The sequence below is a fragment of the Maylandia zebra genome, linkage group LG3 (genome assembly GCF_041146795.1).
Source record: "Maylandia zebra isolate NMK-2024a linkage group LG3, Mzebra_GT3a, whole genome shotgun sequence".
NCBI classification, from domain to species: domain Eukaryota; kingdom Metazoa; phylum Chordata; class Actinopteri; order Cichliformes; family Cichlidae; genus Maylandia; species Maylandia zebra.
In genome coordinates, this window is record NC_135169.1 from 60117658 (window position 1) to 60137730 (window position 20073).

The window sequence follows — 20073 nt, forward strand, 5'->3', positions numbered from 1 at the left end:
GTAAGTGCTTTCTATCTAACATTAATACGCATTCATCCTCCCGATGGATGCATCGGAGAGCAACTTGGGGTTAGCGTCTTGCCCAAGGATATTTGGCATGCAGGCTGGAGCAGGCGGGGATTGAACCAGCAACTTTCTGATTAGTAGGTTTCCTGCTCTACCTGAGCTACAGACACCCCAATTTGTGGTGCTCTGGAAACAACACGTTCTCATCCCAACAGGTAACGATGCTATGTGACAAATCATCGGTATGTGTAAATGTGTTTTTTGTTCTAATCATGAATCGCTTTGTAAAACAAGACCTGATAGGGTTAAGGTTAAAGTTATGGTTAGAGTTAATGTTAGGGATAGGGCTGGAATGGACGGCTGGAGCCTCTCCTCCAAGTGTGTGTTACTGCCGCCATCAGCATTCTGTTGTATTCTGTTGTCTGCTTTTCTCTGTAAGCGCTTCGAGCCTGTACTTTTTTGCTTTAGCTGAGTAATGAAGTTGAATCAGTACTTTAACTTTCACTGGAACAATAGTATTTTTACTTCTACTTAAGTGGAGAATGTCTGATCTTTTGCCAACTCTGGCTGTCTCTCAGTCTTGGAATACCCACTTGTTGTCCAGCGGTGTCCTGGGAATATGGGAACTAGACAGACTGGGGAAACAATGGGAGGAGACACAAAGATGGAATCACTTTTACCATCTTTTATGTATTTGCTGGTCGTCTTATTTCTTCTATTTTGCAAGCACAGTGTTGCAATCATTGTCTTTGTGGTACAATGACACAGGTAGAATGCAGGTGTTTTCATGTAACACGATGCCAGAAAGATGAGTAATGTGTTTTGAAGAGAAGATAAAACATCATGTTTGAACAAAGATAAGCAGCAGACACGTCTGTGTGTGAGTTGTTCAGGTTCAGTAAGAAGGTAATATGTCTGCAGAATTTGTAATTCTTATGAAGATATTGCTTGTACAATAAATAAAATCCCTTTAACTTCTTCTGGAGAGTGTCTTTATATATTTAGTCATTTTGGGGCGATCCTTTATTTAGTAGTAACTCTAGTCGGGGATATATATCAGAGTTTACTTTCAGATATGAGCATTGTGTTTCCTGTGGATGAATGAATGAATTATTTATTTATGTAATTTTTGAAAGACTGGCTCATGTAAAATCTCTGAAAGTATGACAAAGCTCTCCTGTTACACTTTATGGACACCTGAGCGTCACCATGAGGGCCTGTCTTTATTCACTTTATTCACTGAAATCCACTTTTATAATGAATTCACAGTAATCACTGACACCTTCAGAGCATTACATTCATTAAAGACGTCTTCTACACCTACTCTTCCAGACGACCGACACATGCTTCAACCACTGCAGGTTAACCAGCCACTCATCAGTAAAGCAAAAACTAAATGTAAATGTCCTCATGTGGAAAAGACTGAAACACAACTCCCATATATCACTAATGTAACAGATCCATTTAGGGAGAGTGAGAACACTAGGCTGGATGTGTTTTAATGCAGGAACATTCATCATGTCTTCAGTTCAACAAATCATTTACATTGAATATGTGAGCTGGATGGTTACACGACACAATGTGATTGTCAACAATAACTGCAATGAACGCTGGTTTGAGGGCGGAGTCAAGGAGGCCATTTACGTGAAAAGGGAAAGACCCTCTCTGAATCAAGGAGGGGGCCTAAGGGTACATCTGTCACCATCTTACAATGCTGTGATTGCAGCCGTTCTCCAACTCTCTGTGAATGGTACTCAGGACCATTGATCAGTGGTTGTTGATCAATGGTCCTGAGAATTTGCATAATCATGATTAAGGAACTGACCTCCCAGCCCATTGTTCCTTCAGTCGGCTGGTTTCTCTGACTGAAAACGCTACGTCCAGAAGAACAGAATCAACTTTTGGAGATTTACTTCCCTGATGATTGAGCACGCATCAAGACCTTTTAATCAGGCCAACAAATATCTTGTACTCAATTTTAGCAGCAGCCATTGTGACACTGATGATAAAACTTGTGTAAAAGTGCGAAGCTGTAAAAAAGTAATTATAAAAAAGCGTTTTTGTAGCTGAATGTTACTGGATAGCTGTTTCATCTGTAACACATCAAAATAACCTGCTAAGGTTTAATAGGCTATAAGGAACACACTCACTTCCTGAGCCCTGGGCAATAAGAGACGTTTTGTGTTTTATGATTTATTGATATGTTTGATCCTTTCTGACCTGCGTTAATGAAGCAGTCATTAGAGCACCATGTCCGCTAGAATAGTTCTGTAGTTTGATGCTTGAGTCGTTGCAGACTTGTTGAAACTCCCTCACCCGTCAAAGCAGCGTCTTTGTTATTCGAGTCCAGCAGATGGCAGTGTTTCACTGTCTGACGGCTGTCTGAAGCTTCAGCTGGATTATCCGTTTTCATGTTTGATTAGAGGTTTGTGTGTGTGTGTGTGTGTGGGGGGGGGGGGTTTTTAGCCACGAGTTGTCCACGATAAAGCATATTGAATGGCCTGTCTAATATTGTTAGAATTCTCCTTTGGGTTAGTTTCATTACTCAATCGGGACATTTATTTGGAAAAAGAAAAAAAGAGGGGAAAAAAAGAAAAAAAAAGAAAAGAATTAAAAATAAATAAATCCTCATAGTTTACATTTACAAATATCAATACTGAATGTTACGTCCCTCTGCAGCTTCTAATCGTCTCAGTGTTTTCAGCTGGTGCTAATTGGCCACACCTAGTCAGGTGTGGATAAAAGCATACCTGAGGCAAGCTTCCCGGCAGTGCACTAGTCTTTGCCTTGGTGGCACCAGCCATTTTAGCCAACCTGGTTTTCCATTTTAGGATGAAACCTCTTCTCACCCACACTCTGCTATTCATCTCTGTTTTTATGTTGCGGCTTTTGAGCCGGGTCGTAACACTGAAGATTACAAAGATCAACATTAAGACCAGTCTGTGCATTCAAAGCAGTGACAGAAAAGAGTGTGGGGCATTAACCCCCACTCACTTCACAGTTCACGTTCACAGCGAGCTTCGTCGAAATTTACAATGAGACCCTGAGGGACCTTGTGTTCACCGGCAAGTCCAGCAAGAGACCTGAGCATGAGATCCGCAAGACAGCCAGCAACGAATTGACAATCACTAATCTCACCTATGAGCGGGTCTCCAATGAGGATCAGGTACAGCAGACAGACATCTGTAGCTCAGAACAAATTAATTTCAAATCTGCTGACAAATTGTTACCAAACTTTGAAAATACATCAAACTTTATCGATGCTCTATGTTTTAAAACGTTCCCTCGTCCTCTCAGGTTCTCCGTCTGATTGCTTTGGCCAATCAGAATCGCTCCACTGCCCAGACAGCCCAGAATGACCGCTCGTCTCGCTCCCACTCAGTCTTCCAGCTGGATATTGAGGGAGTTAATGCCGGCAGGGATGTCAAGTGCAAATGTATCACACTGGAAGTACCAGCATCAGGAATGTGGTTTCTTCTTTTTGGATCTATAATATTTAGTCTGGTTAGTTATTGTTACTGTAACCAGTGCAAAATCTGCTCTGATGACTCAACGTTAATGTTTGAGCCCCTGAGCTCTAAAAGAAGTGTTTTGTAAAGTATTAAAACTACCTTTAATGGAAGGAAAAACGGATCACTGCTTCCTATAAGAGTTGGTTTTCTCTGTGTGTGTAGCCACTCTGTGCCTGGTGGACTTGGCTGGCAGTGAGCGAATGGTGAAGAGCCAGTCTCAGGGTGACCGTTTCAAAGAGATGACCGCCATCAACAGCTCACTGTCCAACCTGGGCGTCGTTATCGCCGCTCTGGCCAAAAAGGTCTGCAGCTGACTGGTTTTTTAAGGAAGCAAAAGAAGATCAGATCAGATGAGCATGATGTGTCTATTGGAAACAAGTTCAAAGAATTGTCTAATAATGAGTTGCTGTGCATCCACACTGCCTGACATATTTTACCTTTACAAATAAAGCAGGTACAACAGATTCATATACCAAAACAAATGTCAGGAACTTCACCAGATCACAGGGCATTGATCCTTTCTCTCTCTCGCTTTTTTTCTTTTACTCATCTCTGGAATTTTTCTTTTGTGTTGATCTTTACTCATACCAAGGCTGCTGGCTTGGGGCTGGCTATGAGCGCTGGATAGCTTTAACTTTAACAACATCTTCTTCTTCCTTACCTTCTTTAAAATATTCAATGTTCAGCTGGGTGAGGGTGATTTAAGGGTCTGTGGAGTTTGATGTTGGAAACACAGTGAGGCGGTTTGCCTCTAACAACAGGTTAGTGTGTGTCTGTGAGTGTGTGTGCCTATATGTCTGTGGCACTGTGCACATATATGAAACTAGCTGGCTTGTAATCAGACATACTGGAAGCTGATCAGCCAGTCACTACTCCATGTCGAGAAGTTGAATATCGTCTGATTCCGATCCCTGGCCAGTTGATTGGTCCATTTGTACTTTGTACTAAGGATCTGACAGATTAAACAACATTTAATGTCGACTTTGAAGGATATTTGAATACTCTTTACGGGGTAATGTGTACAGAAGTTCAGGGTTGCGCTGTATGCATTTAAAAATGTCTTACTTTGTTCATAATCTAGCAGCTATACACAGGTCAGAGGTGGAAGTAGGTGGCACTTAAATTTCATTTAAATGAATGGTCTTTGATTAAACTGTTACTTTTCACATCATCTCTTTTAATCCAAATTACATAAATCTAAAAAAGAAATTTTCAGTGAAAATAATTTCTTTTGTGCATAGCTCAGAAATATGGCCTCACCATTGCCTCCTCATTTAGTTTGCATGGACCTGTGCAAATTAGTCCCCACCTCACCCTTTCAACCATGTGTCCTGCATGACTGAGCAGCTTGGTGCGAGATGCACTAGTAGCACAGCTCATAGCAATGACAAAAATGTAACACCAGCCTCCAATTTATCACTTGTAGCTTACCAGTGCCTGCACTGGTTTCTGGGTTTGATGAGAACATTAATAATACCAACAGCTCTGCTGATTCCTTAGTAGTCTATTAGTTTGCACTTTAGCATGGACACCCAGTCCCCTTTGCAGCATTGCTTATAATCACTAATCACTTCCTGTGAAGCTCTTCTAATTTTAATTTGCAATCTGACTTGCTTCATCTGCACTATGAGTTAGAACAAAGAAAACACACCTGTGCAGTGTCAGTCACTACTGTGAAACCTTTTGGGATCGAATACCATCTGTGTCACATTATATTCATCCTTCCCCATGTACGTCATTGGGTTTAGACAGAGCTGTATCGGCATGAGACGGCGTTAAGGTGACAGTTGCCACAGTGTGACGTTGTGCTGTATCTGTAGTAATAGCCCTAAAAGACGTCAGGGGATTTACTCAAGCTGACAGGAAGATGGCATAGTCTATTGATGCATTAATTCAACTGCCGTTTCTACTCACAAAGCCTCCAGTGCCTATAAAAATGCTGGGATTCCATTCTGAGTGAGGAATGAATAGCAAATTGTAACTCTATGATGCTGTATTTATCCACTGTTGAACCCCCCCCCCCCCCCCCCCTTTTTTTTTTTTTTTCCCTGACTGCACTCCTAGACTAGAGGACAGGGTGCCAGATTTTAAACTTTTCCCTTGCCCTTATATTTGTCTGATATTCTTGAACTAATAAGAATATCGGACTTGCTGATGAAAATTATAGTTATGCAGGAGAAAGTAATGCATGCCAAAGCAAGATCCAACACAACAATTTGGATTTCCAATACTCCAGAGTTGACATAAATGATTACCATGATTCAGTCATTCTGCCCCCCAAAGCAATATCATTGCTAACGTGCTGAATAATTTATGTAAGCTGCGATATAGTATCTTCCAGCTTGCAGCTTTGACACCACCCAGGATAAGATGTGCACTGGTGCCAAATGTGTTGCTGTCAGTTGCACGCAATTACGTTACTTTAGTTAACTCAAAATGAGTTTTGTGAGAGAATGCCATCTCTGCAAGTGTGGTTGTTAACTTCAGTAAGCAGGTTTCAGGAAAGTTAGCGAAACGAGCTGGTATGAAGTAAAGTCATGCTGCATAAAACCCAGTTCTTAATGGAAATCGGTGCCTCCGTCTCTCTCAGCTCTTTGCTGTGGTCACAGACAGATTGCTGGGAGGGTGCATTAGCTGCTCAAACCCACAGACCCACACAGACATGCAGAAAGTAACACTAGTTGTGCATCAAAATCTGTCAGTAATGAAGACGTTATGAGCAACTATCAAACACCTGAACTTTGAAACGGACAGAACACAGTTTTGCAGAAATGCAGCATGTGCTATAACTATGGTCAGCTTGTTTTCCTTTCTTGATCCCTAATTCTACGACCCCTTTATTGTACACCCATTACAAACTATGAAATGCCATGTGCATGTAATTTTCGAGTCTAATTAGCTGTGTTTAGCTATCCTTTGAAGCTGTGACTGACTGGCTGCTTCACTGCTAACAGCAGATTCTTGAGCTGTATCTGCAGCAGAGGGCTTTTAAATCTGCAGCAGAGTGATGTTAAATTAAATTGTTACATCGGTGACTATGGCATGCTAGTCTGCTATGTACTTGAGTGGGCGGGTGGAGTGTTTTTGGGAAGGGGGTGTAAAGTACCACTGGTCTACAACATCCCACCCACACTCCTTAATAAAATTGTGCAGGAAGGAAAAGAAAGAACAAAGTCACAGTGCGTCCACAAGTCAGACTGATGCCTGTGATTAATGTTCTCTGTTCTTTGAAGTTTCACTTTGACTCTGATTTCAGAAGCACATTAATTTGGCTTTGTTTTGCATTAAAAGCTCCTTGATGGAATTAGTGAGACTTTGCAATGTCTTAACATTTACAAAACAGCTCCCTCAGAAGGTCCTTCACGAGGGGCCTGGACTTGACTGCATGTAGTTGTTTATAAAATAAAAATTCAAATTTTCACTAAGCTTGAATAAATAATTACATATTCTTCTTAGCAAGGTCCTGTAGTTTAGCCAGTCAGATCACGATGACTTTTAATGCCGTGGTCCGAGCAGGGTTTATCGTGACTGCTGCCATGAGAGGACTTCATGTTTGCCCAGGAAACCAGCGCAGGAATCACAGGGTCCAAGATGTGTTTGTTGTATTAATATTAGTGGTGATGCAACGTGCTGCGCCATTATGAAATCCAGATTAGTAGTGTGTGATGCAAACATGGCCAGCTGGCTGGCCGGCTCCAGTCCACTAACAGTGCTGATGTTCCTGTATCCAGCTGCCTGTCATCATGGAGAGTTAGTCCTTTCCTTTGCTTTTAAGATTGTGGTAGGTCGCTGTGTTGGCTCGAGGGGAGATTAAAGGAGTTCTTCTTCTAGAAGAGACACCTGTCTAAACTGAAGGGGTAAAAAAAAAATGTCCATGTTTGGTTTTATATTGTTATTCCTGCTCTTTTGCATTTTCCCCTCCGACTAGTTGTTGCAGTTGCAGTTGCTGTTTGCACTGGATGATTCCAAATCATTCAAACGCTGATTCTTAACAATAACAATACATTACGTTCTATAAATCTGTGCAATATTACTTTCCGAGTTTCACGAGTATAGGAAGACGATCGCTGTAAATATAAAATGAGCTTCTGAGAACTGTTGATAGGGCAATCAGCAAAACCACCAAGCCACTCAAAGCTGAAAGTTCCATTACAGCTCGGTGTCTCACTAGAGATTAAGACGGATAAATGTTCATCGCACATAAAGACCATTACTCAGATATATCTTGTGCCTCTTCCCCTCATTTCACCTCCCTCACTTGCTGAAAATCCCTTCTCTCTCTCTCTCTCTTTTTTTTTTTTTTTTTTTTTTTAAATTTAAATCTGCTCTCAGCCACCATCACTAGTTCTTCAGAGAATGATGACTCCAGCTCCGGCTCCAGCCTGGAGTGGAGTAAAGATGGCAGCCTAAGAGGCAGCGGTCGCCATGGCCTGGCACAGAGCGTGCGGGCGGACACCTGCTCTCCTGTGGCCGAAGAAGACTCCAGCAGTGCCACAGCAACACCTGCAGACACCCCATCCAGGACAGACCAGCAGCACCCTAACATATCTGCGGGTGCTCCAGGGCCACCACACCCTCCAAGTCACTCACCTGAGGGACCCATTGCGTACCCGCCACAGACATCAGCTTCCCTCATGATGCCGAGGCCAAACTCTGTAGCAGGTAAGACTCCTTGGTTTTTGAGGTCTTGACATCTGGAGCTCAAGAAGTATACAGGAAATGCTCTGTATACTTTTCATCTGTGACTGCATTGTGTTGCCTGTCAAGATCGTAACCGTGAGATACGACCTGTGCCAGAGGCTGACATGTGGCATGTCAGTTTAATCCAAGCGAGTGATAGACACCGAAGAGTGAGAGCATCTGTAGTAGGTTTAGAAGAAATAAGAAGTCAATAGTTCAAAGAACGGACTGTGCTTTTCAGAACAGGAGTATCAAGGCAGAAGTTTGGGATTAGACAGCTGCTGTGTGGTGTGGCTCGCCACTGCCTCGCCATGTCAAACCTAAGCACACGCTCCGGTCTGGCTGATCTGTTCTGCATTCCTGCCCTGGAGCCTCCCTGTTGTGGTTCAGCTTACCATATCCACACAGCTGTCACAGTTGTTGATATTTCCCCCTTCACCCCCTTTTCCCTTATGTCTTTTCACCCATAATATTCCCAGGTCTCCTCATACCTTATTGCTTTTGACCTCGGCCTATTTTTGGTGAATCAAACAGCAGTACGTTTAGCATTTTCCTATATATAATTTTGCCTAAATGCAGTTTGTAGCTAAGCTGACAGTATGAGTCATGTACAGCTTTTATCATCCACTCACTCACCCACCTCCCTTCTTTACTCCTTATCCCATTCAGGGTTGGAGGCGTTGCCTGCAGTTTATCCTAGTGGGGTACGCCCTGGACAGGTTTGACTAGAGATGCGCAGGACCCCCCCCCCCCCCCCCCCCCCCCCCCAAAAAAAAATTACCTTTCAAATGCAAAATATTATTTTTTATTACAAAAGACATGATCAAACTTTCCCTCAAGCTGCAGTAAGTTGCAAGATCTTCTCACACTTAGTTGAAAATAAAGTGCTCTGCTATTGCAAAGAGGCACAAAGAATTATACCCAGCTTTCCCTGACATACTTCACACTAGCAACATATTAGCATGTAGCTATAAGTTTGATTGCGACTATTTGCCTGCACCGCCGTGTACATGTTCCGCATGGACATAGACTCGGTGCATCTGTATTTTGACACGTAAGTGAATCTTGAACTAATCAGGAGTATATTTTATGGCTCAAATGTTAATGCAAGCTTATGCTAATGATTTTACTCCATAATTAGCAGGGCTGCCCATGCTTGTTGATAGAATGAATGTACACTTGAATAAACGTTGACGGACCAGAGTGGTATGTTAACTGTAAGGCTGTAGAAACAAAAGAGTGAGACTACATTAGAGTCCAACTCAAAGGAGCAAACAGAAAGAGAAGAAAAGACAAACAGTTTAGAGCACAGATGAAATGTTTGTTACATTGAATTTTGAAAGCAGACAATTCTGCCAGTGAGGGAAAATCACAGCAGGGGCAACCTGGGCTGAGCTGTGAAAAGAAGCATAAAAACATGAGTGACTCAGGTCAAACACCTGGCCTAGACAGAGACGACTCAAAGTTTAAAAGACCTCATGAGACTTTTTCCTCTAGAATCTTCCTTGAATATGTTGTTTTGCTTTACCTCTTTAGTCTGTATGTAGCAGCTGCCAATGTTTTGAAGTTCAGATACTTGACTCCTGCCTCCCTTGGGTTTATTCTTGATGAAATATAGTAACAGTTCCCGTGTGTCTACTTCTAGACTGTTTTCTCTCTTTGATAAAATCTAGTCCCAGTTCCTATTCAACATACCAGAGAAATGCAACTGTGTAATGTCCACTCTAGGCCCTTACAATTAGAAGCAGGTAAGCAATTTAACTTGTGAAGGCAGTAATGGAGTAAGATGGGATGAGGACAAGCTATAGAAGAAGTAAGGAGTAGTACATGGTAGGCTCACGGTACTGATATTTCCTTGCATACCATAGCTCATAGCTTGCGCATGTATTTTACACAGTGGCCACTGCTTTGATATTTTCTGCAGCCCACAGTTGGATGTGTTGTTCCCTGATGATTCTATTGTTCCAAGAGTCCGTACCATTTTTACATCTCATCATTATTGTGTGTGACATAAACCTGGACGGTCCAGGCGCACAGTGGCTCATAAAGCTTAACAGACCAGAAAATGTTTGGCTGTTTATGTGTGTTGGTTTGCGTGTGAGCACCGGTGTGCTTGTGTCTGTCTGTCCTCCCAGAGTTTATGGGCTGATGTCATAGTTATGCAGTGTTGCCCTCTGAGACCGGCAGAACACGCACCTTAGATTGGTTCAGGCCATAAATGAAGTTGTCTCATCGCGTCCTTGATGCTCTCTCCCAGGGTTTCGTCACACAGTGTAAAATCTTTCTTGGGGTCACAGCATAGCAGAGACGGCACTTCTGTTCAAGGAAATTGTATTCGGTAAAAACCCCCAAAAAGTAACGAGTCTAAAGAAGCAATGAGAGAAAAGAAGCTACCACGGCGAAACATAATATGTATTCATCATTAGTGCATTCATTCTGTGCCAGAACCTTGGTGACTATTGTTTGTCCTGTGTTTGTGAAACAGCATCTGAGATAATGAGCTGTCTGGTTAATCTATAAATTTCTCTTTATTTTATTGATAGATATTAAATAGGAGCACAGAGATTAAAGGCAGAAGCAAACAAATAATCATGAGTTCATTTAGGGCATAATTGCTTCATGCTACAGTATTGCTATTAGTTTTTAATTTTATCTTATGATTATCTCCACCAAAAAGACAAGGTGCTGGAAACATTCCTCAGAGTGATTGAAATTATGGCATGATATAGTTGCTGCTCATCCATGATGTGAATCTCCTGTTTCACTACATCCCAAAGGTGCTCTATTGGATTGAGATCTGGTGACTGTGGAGGTAGAGTGAGTACTGTAAACTCGTTTTTATAGACAGAAGATGAGTACACTTTGGACACAAGGGATCGACATGGTTAGCAACAATACCCAGGTGGCCTGTGGCATTTAAAACCATGTTCAGTTGGTACTAACAGGCTAAAAAGTGCAGAGAACCACCACCAAGAATGGATCAATGCTTTCATGTTGTTTAAGCTAAATTCTCACCTTAAGCATTCAAGTGTCACAGCAGAAATCAAGACTCACCAGACAGTTGTTTGTAAAATGGCTCGTTGTTGGACAAAGGTCACACTTTCTTAGTGTCAGAGTGTATTTTGGCCATCTGTCTGATGCCGATCAACAGATGCATTGCTGGGCCTCTTGAAGTCTCCGTAATTATGTAGAAGGAATGTCTGCATATTGCTGAGAACTGTCGTTTGCACTGCCTTGATGTTGCATGTAGCGTGGGTGTCCCTAGGTTTTGGTGGGAGCGCCACTTTTTGGTGCCAACATGTCCTGTGACAAATTGCACAAATGTTACAAGAACAACATGAATTCATTTAGATTTGTCTTTAGCAGAGCTTTATATTAGGGATTGTATATTACTGTCCACCTCCTAAAGGAAACTGCTGCTGAGGCAGATTTAAAAGGTTGTTAAAATTGTTACTGATTTTCATCTGGCATCGAAATATTGCATTTAAAGATCTAATACGTTCATTAAATCTAACAAACGTGGCAGGTGCATTGGGTGTAAGATGCACTAAGAGCCTGAAATAAATGGGAACAGCTTTTTCCCGGGCTTCCAGGTGCTTTGTGAACTTCTCTATATCAGTTTCTGTGAAAGTGAAGCCAGTCTGCCCTGTTTCCCCCAAATAGTTCCATCAAACCAAAAAGCAGTGCTGTGGTAAATTAAACTTGATGTCAAATTTCAGCATCAGGATTAGTAATAAGCACTTGTAAATTAACTCTATGCTCTGGTGTTTTCTTTGTTTTATTATTTGCAATCCACTATTTACATCTATCTGTCGCCTCTATTGTAAGATCTTCTGTATAAACTAGAGTTGTTGATGGAATTTCACCTCCTCTCTGAGGTGATATACTCAGTTTATAAGAATCCTAATTTTGAGTAATTGGAGTTGAGCTTTTTTCTTTTTTCCTCTATAAAGGCTTACAGAGTCAAAGGGCCATATTAGTGTTGGCTACTGGAATTCCATGGTTTTGAAATCTTAGCCTGAGCTGCTTGTGGTTGGGTTTCTCAGACAGGGAGATTTGAGTGAGGGTCACCGTGGCGGAGGAATGGTGCTACAATGCTTGTGTGGTGTTTAGCTATTCAGCAGAGCTTTGTGGTTTGAGACAAAGTCAGGTATGGCGCACTCATTGCTCGCTTGTACTCCAAAGTCATACATTCCTCTGGCAAAGCTCGTGCGCCGGGCTCTCTTCACGAATGATAACGGAGCCAAGACTGTGGACTGCTGACAGGCAAATTCGAGGATATGTTGTTTGTCTACTAAAACACTGATGAGGTAACATCTGAATGCTTTTGTGTTTTATTAGAACGACTAAAATCATCTTAACCTTTTCCACATAAATACAACCTATGATTTAAAGATGTTTGCAAAGGTCACACAGTAATTACAAACTCATAAAGTGGCGTAGCCCTTAAATTTAATAATCTCACACTGATTTATCTCATTTGCTCTCATTTGCTGTCTTTCCCGGTAGTTTCTGAGACCATGTGGTCTATTGTATTGTTTTAGGCTGTGTGATCATGTTTAAAGACATGCCAACAGTGTGTGCGATGTCTCCAGGTAGACACGGGAGTCACTTCTGCTTCTGGCTTCATGTATATATTGATCTGTTTAGTGCAGAGTTTAAAATGAAAACAAAAAGAGGAAAGAAAGCCCATTCATTTTCTCGAGCATGAAAAGGTCACAGAGACATCTTCTAACATGCCCTTTTTTCAGAGAATTGTTTGGTCCAGCTGTCACAGCAGGAGAAAAATAAAATCTGTTACAGATCAATCCGTTTGAAAGCCCCTTTTAAAATTGTGCTCGGCACTCCATTGACAGATTAGGGCTTATCAAATGCCCAATCTTAAAAGGAACAGAGCGTTAGCTAACCACAGAGGCATTTATATATATGAAATAGCTTATGGAGCAGTTACAGTGGTGGTTTGTTTTTTAGATCTTAGCATAAGGCTATGCAATTATTACAATAATAATTATCCCTTAATATTTACCACATCACATTTTGGGTTATTTAGACCAAAATACTCAATTCTGCTCTACAAGGGCCTGATATCCACTTATGAGGACATTATACTGCTACTGTTCTCTCAAAATTTTAAACTAATATCCTCATATGTGGCTCTTATTTTTCAAAAAAAACAAAAATAAGGTTAAAAAGAAAATCTGGTAATTCTTTGTTTTTACATTCATCGGGCCCCAATGTGACCAAATATCAAAGAGAAATTAAAAATCGTGGAATCGTGTGGGAAATCTTGGCCTTGGGAAAAAATGTTGATAACGACTCAACAAAAGAGAAATGTAGTTATGGTGCTGGGTGCGCTGTCTGCCACGGACGTGAATCAAGGAGTCTATGCAGCTATGCAGCTCCTTTAGCAAGTCAAATTCGGTATTACGTGTCTGTTGAATAAAGCTCTACTGTGCTATTTCTTTTATTCCATGCAAAACAAAGAAGGAAGGGGGGGAAATAGACTGACATCTTGCGGCCCTCCTGTGTCAGCATGAGGATTTAGTGGCGATTTGTTGCATAAAGCTGATTTTTCTCTTTATTCTCTTTTGAGTCTTGTCCATACCTCCCACAAAATCCACATGATACTCTTTGTTGCACTCATTTATGAGTCTGCTGCTTTTTCGCCTTCAGTTTTTTCCACATTCCCCTCTTTTAACCCCATCTCTGTGCAGTCTGGATTGTTGATTAATACTGCAGCCGTTGGATAACAAACTTTAATCAACCACTGCGAAGTGAATCTCTTGGTTTTCCGTTTATATTTCCTCTGATATTCTCAATTTCCCCCTCTGCTGCTTGCATACCGAGTTATTTATGTGTGTGTGTGTACGTGCAGCATGTGGACAGAGATGATGTACGCATACGTGTTAAAATTGTAGAGAGGGTGATGCTCTGTTGGAAGGCAGCGCGTTCATTTAGCAAGTGCCTAATGCTGTGGGTGCTGTGACTGACTGAACACTAGAGAGGAAGCAGCCAAGCACTCGGCTCGGCTGCCAGAGTGCCGGCATGGGAGCACCGGGGTGGAGGAATCGCTTTTGTGCCCTCGTCCACTGGGAACACTCTCCAGAGATTTAGCTGTGAGTTTACACCCTGCCTACTTGACTGTATGCCTGCCCAAGTATCTCGTCACTGGGGAGATAGAGAGGGCTTTGAGAATTCCCACCATCCTTCCTTGCTTTGGTCTTAGATGTAAGTAGTTGTAGCTGATGAAAAGTGGCATTTGCTTTACAGCAAAGTCTTTCCCAGCTGATATTGATAAAGAAGAAGAAGAGAGGCTTTGATTCTGCTCTTCACTAAGCCCAGGAGAGCGTGGATCGCAACGGCGATAGCATAGTTGAAAAACGAGCAGCAGTTGGAGGAGAGGCCTCGCCGCACTAATGCACATTTTTATTATGTTAACAGACCGTGTCTTAGACTTCAAATTAAAAGCTGAGTTGTAATCACTGGCTCATCAAGTGGTTTTAATCTGTAGACTAGTAGTTTCAGGAGATATCCTGTGTTTGGGGATGGAAATCATTGCCTGCTTTGAGACTTGTTCTCTCTCTGCTTCAAAATGAAGCTAAATCCTAATGAAATCTCAGTAGATTTGAACTCCATAACAACTCAAGTTGTGATCTGGTTTTAATTAATTTTATTATTTCATTTCACGTCAAATGACTTACAGATATTGTAGTTTGTAGTACACAAAAGTCCTGAGATTACACCTGTGCGTCCTGTAGATTGACAGTGATGAGTGCCAAACCCGCGGTGAAGCATTTCTATAACTCGTTGTAGTTTTATGAAAGGTAAAGGTAATCTGCCCTCTCCGTACAGCCTAGCAGGCGTGCTTGTGGGGATGGACCTCTCATTGCTATATCGTGTCCAGCTGTCAGCTCAAATCAAAGAGAATCGGTGCATATTGCTCTTGACTTTAGAATACTGCTATTCTTCCTGCCACAGTATATGCTGGTAGCTGCTCACACTGCCCCTGCAAATGTCAGAGCGCACTGGCTTTGTTCTTTCCTCACTCATCCACCCTCAGACATGGCATAAGTGCCACAAGGTTTTACTCTAGTGTGTGTTTCTGTCTTTCTCTTTATAGTTGTGATGACAAATGTACTCGGGAGGTACTAGACGGTCAGCTTCACTCTTTGTGTGTGTGTGTGTGTATGTCTTCTCTCTTGTCTACAGCCACCAGTTCCACAAAGCTTGAAGACCTGAGCTTTCTTGATGAACAGCGCAATACCCCCCTCCGGACATCCATTCGCCTACCCTGACATAATACAGGAGGAAGGCCCCCTCAGGACGCTAAAGGTGACTGGGCTATTCATACTACTGCTGTAGGCACTCAGGGGAGATATTTGTAAAATAAACGTGTAAAATATCGCAGTACATAGGATAATGTTATGTGGTATGACTCTGAAAAACCCTGAAGTTAATAGGCAGCCAACGGTAGTTCTGAAGTTTCCAAAGTACCACGTCTGAGTGCAGAGCCAACAACAAAACTGTGCAAATACTTGAACACTGCAATGTAAACAATGCAGCACTTATGGGTATTAACATTATCCTCAAAAGCCTTTTTTTGGCTTTTAAATCATGCCTTTTTTCCCAGCTAACTTTTATCTTGGTTATGTGTTTTGAATCCTCTGAGAGATCCTGCAGATTAAATATTTCATGGGAACATGAATTACTGAATAAGTCATCACTGGATATATACTCAGACTATTTAGTCTTCCTTTTGAAAATGTCCTCTTTCATTTTCACTCAGTCTCAAACATGAAGCTGATACATAAGCATATGGTCAGTGGTTCTGAGCAGGTTTTTTCTACATGAATTCGTACATACGCAACAATCTTAAACAATTGGATTCTTTTCTATAAATTTTATGGGAGATTCAGTTCAACTCAATTCAGTATTATTTATGCAGCGCCAAATCACAACAACAGTCGCATCAAGGCACTTTATACTGTAAGGTAGACCCTACAATAACGCATACAGATGAAAACCCAACAATCATATGACCCTCTATGAGCAAGCACTTTGGAAATAGTGGGAAGGAAAAACTCCCTTTTATCAGGAACAAACCTCTGGCAGAACCAGGCTCAGGGAGGGGCGGCCATCTGTAGCAACCGGTTGGAGAGAGAGAAGGAAGACAGGATAACATACATGCTGTTGAAGAGAGCCAGAGATTAATAACAAGTATGATTCAGTGCAGAGAGGTCTATTAACACATCTTGAGGGAGAAAGGTGACTGAAGAAGAAATATTCAATGCATCATGGGAATCCCCCAGCAGCCTACACCTATTGCAGCATACCTAAGGGAGGATTCAGGGTCAGCTGATCCAGCCCTATCTATATGATTTATGGTATTTGTTTTTCAGATTTGGGTGTGATGGCACCACCTTTACCTAAATTTTGCAACAGTAGGTCAACATTTCAGTGCAGTTCATTGCAGTTGTATTCATATATTGCAAAAATCCCAACATGTGCCATCTTAGGAAACTCAACCTAGTACGCTGAGGACCTTACAGTTCTGATTTGAGCAACATTTAGTGACTTCCTTTTTGACTGGGCGAACCCTCCGACAGAACTAGACTCGGGATGAGCAGCACTCGTTTGATTGCCATGAGAGGAGAGTGAAAAGAAAGGGGGGAAAAAAGATGAGAAGGAGAAAAGCTTCAACTGTGGGAGAGAGAATACACAAACTGACATGCATGAACAATGAAATGGAGAAGAGGTGAGGATGTCGGTGCACCATGTGAGGCCTCCTGAAAGCAAAGGCCTGTCGCAGCATAATAAGTAAGGGGTGATTCAGACGTTAGCTGAGCGAGCTTTAACTATAAATCTATGAAAGGTTTTGAGGCTAATCTTAAAATTAGAGATTGGGTTTGGCTCCCAACCCTAAACAGCCAGCTGGTTCCACAGGAGCGAAGCAGCTTTAGCCTCTGCTTGTCATTCCGGCTTAGGATACTGAAAAAGCAAGTCATGGTCATTAGGGGCTTTATATTCAAGAAGATGGATTTGAAATCTAAGGGGATCCAATAAAGAGAGGTTAATAAAAGATAACTCTTTTTCTAGTTCCCGTCGATACTCCTTTTGCTCAAGTTAGAGTTTTTCAAACACTGTACTTATTTTGCTGGTATAGTAGAAGGTGGTGATCATTTCAAGTGTCTCAGAACCAGCTCGTTCGCTTTTTGGTTTCATTGTAGGGCACTAGAAACATAAACAGACCTACACCTGCCAATATAAACACTCTCAACTGCCCCTCCAATTACAATAGGCTTTTGTGAACACAGGCAAACTCGCAAGGTGAAAACACTAGCAGCTAACAGCAGTGATAGTTGTAATGTTGAAAGGTGCATTAGCACTAAAGGTAGCAGTCATTTAGTGATGTTAGTTAACAAGTGTTATGAGATCTAATTAGTGCTGAAGTAGACCAGATAAGAGTCCTCTTTCAGGTCTTCACTCTGATTCCACTTAATTGAAAATGTATCCTCTACAGTGTTCAGGGTTTTTCATGTATGTGGCTCCTTCTGGGAAGAAGAATGCGGGAGATGCTCAAAGCATGTTTGTAGGTTAACTGCAACGGAAAACGATTTATTACAGTAAAGTTTCCAGCATTTAAAAGAAGTAATCATTTGTTAACTTCCCGGAGACATGGGGAAAAAAAATAGAAGTAGTGTAAACAATTTTAATCTGTTTCATTTCTTTTCCCGTTTCCTTCAGCGCGTTTTGCTCCCTACAAACCCGTGGACATCATGCTCAAACCTTTGCTGTTCGAGGTTCCCAGCATCACCACAGATTCTGTGTTTGTGGGCCGAGATTGGCTCTTTCAGCATCTGGAAGATGTCCTGAAGGCCGGCGAGTCCACAGAGAACCACGGTGCTGTGGTGGTGGGCAGCGTGGGGTATGGGAAGACGGCCATCATCTCCCGACTTGTGGCGCTGAGCTGCCATGGAGGACGCATGCGTCAGATCGCCTCCAACAGTCCCAGCGCCTCCCCGAAAAGTAATTAGTTTTAGTATTTGCCTTTGGATGTGAGCACTACATTAACTGCTCGTGTTTAGCTAATGTTATTATAATTTCATTTCAACATTAGCTTGCAAAGTGTGGGAGGGAAGTAATTATATATTCGTTGGCAATATAAAATCAAGTTGACTAATATTACATTTACCTTACAAAAGAATGCCCTCACACACAACTAATGTTATTAATGCTAGCATATACATATATAGAGAGATGTTAGTTTATATTAATGTAATAACTTTATATATTGGTGACCATGTGCATGTCTTCCAGCTGGCCCAGGACAAAGCACAGAACTTCCTCTCAGCCAGCCTCCACAGCCCACTCCACCATCCAGTGCTGCCAACACACTGAGGACCAGCAGTTGCCCAGGAACTCCCGAGATGCAGCGGCACAGGGAGGAGGCTGTCAAACGCCTGGCTGCAAAGGTGCGCCTTTCAACATCTAAGAGAGCTCACAGTAACAAAGAAGCAGGAATCAAAGAAGCTGAAAAAAGATTGCACTAGTTATGGTGGTGTTTACTCAGGGAAAAAATGTTTGGTGTGTGCACTGGATCAAAAAAAGTAATTTTAACAATTTTCAACAGTGAGTAGATTATTTTTTGTTTTTGATGGATGGATTTGTTGTTTCTTCCTTTCTTTTTTAAAAAAAAAGGAAAAAGAAGGAAAATCGACCAAAAAGCATCTCAGGTTTTACCAAGTACTTCTACAACAGCTTCAGTCTGACTTCTGAAAACTCCTCTTTAATAGTGACCACAGATAATTGTGATATATTCTGTTGAATGATGCATAAAATTATACATAACAATAAGGGTAGGTTGCAGTTTACTAGTCAGTGATTAGAACCTCCTCAGGGAGCAACAACCCACAGCGAGCCCTGTCAGCCATGACCTGAGAGCACAGAATGTAAACACACACCAACGTCAAACAGAGCCAGCTTCATCAATATTAGACGTCATTTAGGAATTTACAAACATCAACACACGTTTCAAATAGCAACACCATTTATCTAGGCGGCTATCAGTTATACCGACATGTATGGCACTACTACTGCTTAATTACTGGTTGGTATCCGTTCCTGTGTCAACTTCAAATAGGTGCTTAAATATATTGTAAGGCCGCCTGTTCAAGTGTTGAACTGGGATGTTTGAACATGATAAGGATCCTCAAAATTCCATGAAGCGGAGCAACACTGACTACTGAGGACAGTGCTTACTTTTTTGACAGATGAATATTCCATCTGTTGATTTTTCTGGCGTTACAAGGATCGCAAAATAAAGTCTAAATACTGCCTCTCTGGGAAGTTTACGTGTCAGCGCTGTTGAGCAGAAGATTAAGTGTTTTCTTGTATAAGCTTGTCAACATTTTTCACAAGATATAAAGTACTGCACGGTAACAGCTTTACATGTGTTCTGTTACTCCCCCACACCGTCAGTAACATTGTTAACCACTTGTCTGTGACCGAAACCCCCCCCCCCCAAACATGCATACCAGACACTGAGCATATTTCTGCACATCTTTCTCTTTCAGACTTGTGAAGTGGACAGACAAGTCCTCGATGTTTCACTTTAAAATGTTCCTCTCTCGATGCACGCCGACTAAGCAGTGTGCGGTTTTTGCCTACGACTCTTTTATTTTAGTTTTGGAATTGTTCGCTCTGTTTCCACTGAAATTTCTCTGTCGATTTTTCACTCCCGCATCTTTACTCGCACCACCTCTTCTTGTGTTGCTGAGGGTTCAGTCACATAGCAGGTGCACGTTCACTACATTTTGGAAATACTGCTTGCTAAAAGCACCATTTGATGACTTTGGCACTGCTATTGCCTTGTAGC

General features: G+C 41.8%; 1 protein-coding gene and 1 long non-coding RNA gene across 3 annotated transcripts in view; both read left to right on the top strand.

Moving 5' to 3' along the window:
• Positions 1-2543: 2543 nt before the first annotated feature.
• LOC143417137 (uncharacterized) lies at positions 2544-4029 on the top strand. Its single transcript, XR_013097356.1, has 3 exons — positions 2544-3172; positions 3304-3442; positions 3681-4029. It is a non-coding gene; the product is annotated as an uncharacterized LOC143417137 (long non-coding RNA).
• A 3867-nt stretch (positions 4030-7896) lies between these two features.
• The window catches only part of LOC112435713 (protein TANC1-like), a 47730-nt gene continuing 35553 nt past the window's right edge, over positions 7897-20073 (top strand). Inside the window, exons 1-4 of one of the 2 annotated variants that reach the window (XM_076882497.1) lie at positions 7897-8180; positions 15408-15530; positions 17943-18224; positions 18516-18670. In XM_076882497.1, coding sequence (XP_076738612.1) covers positions 17975-18224; positions 18516-18670 — 405 coding nt within the window. In that variant the 5' untranslated portion in view covers positions 7897-8180; positions 15408-15530; positions 17943-17974. Of the gene's footprint in view, positions 8181-14127; positions 14315-15407; positions 15531-17942; positions 18225-18515; positions 18671-20073 lie in introns of those variants that run through there. The other variant, XM_076882498.1, reaches the window with a different exon arrangement.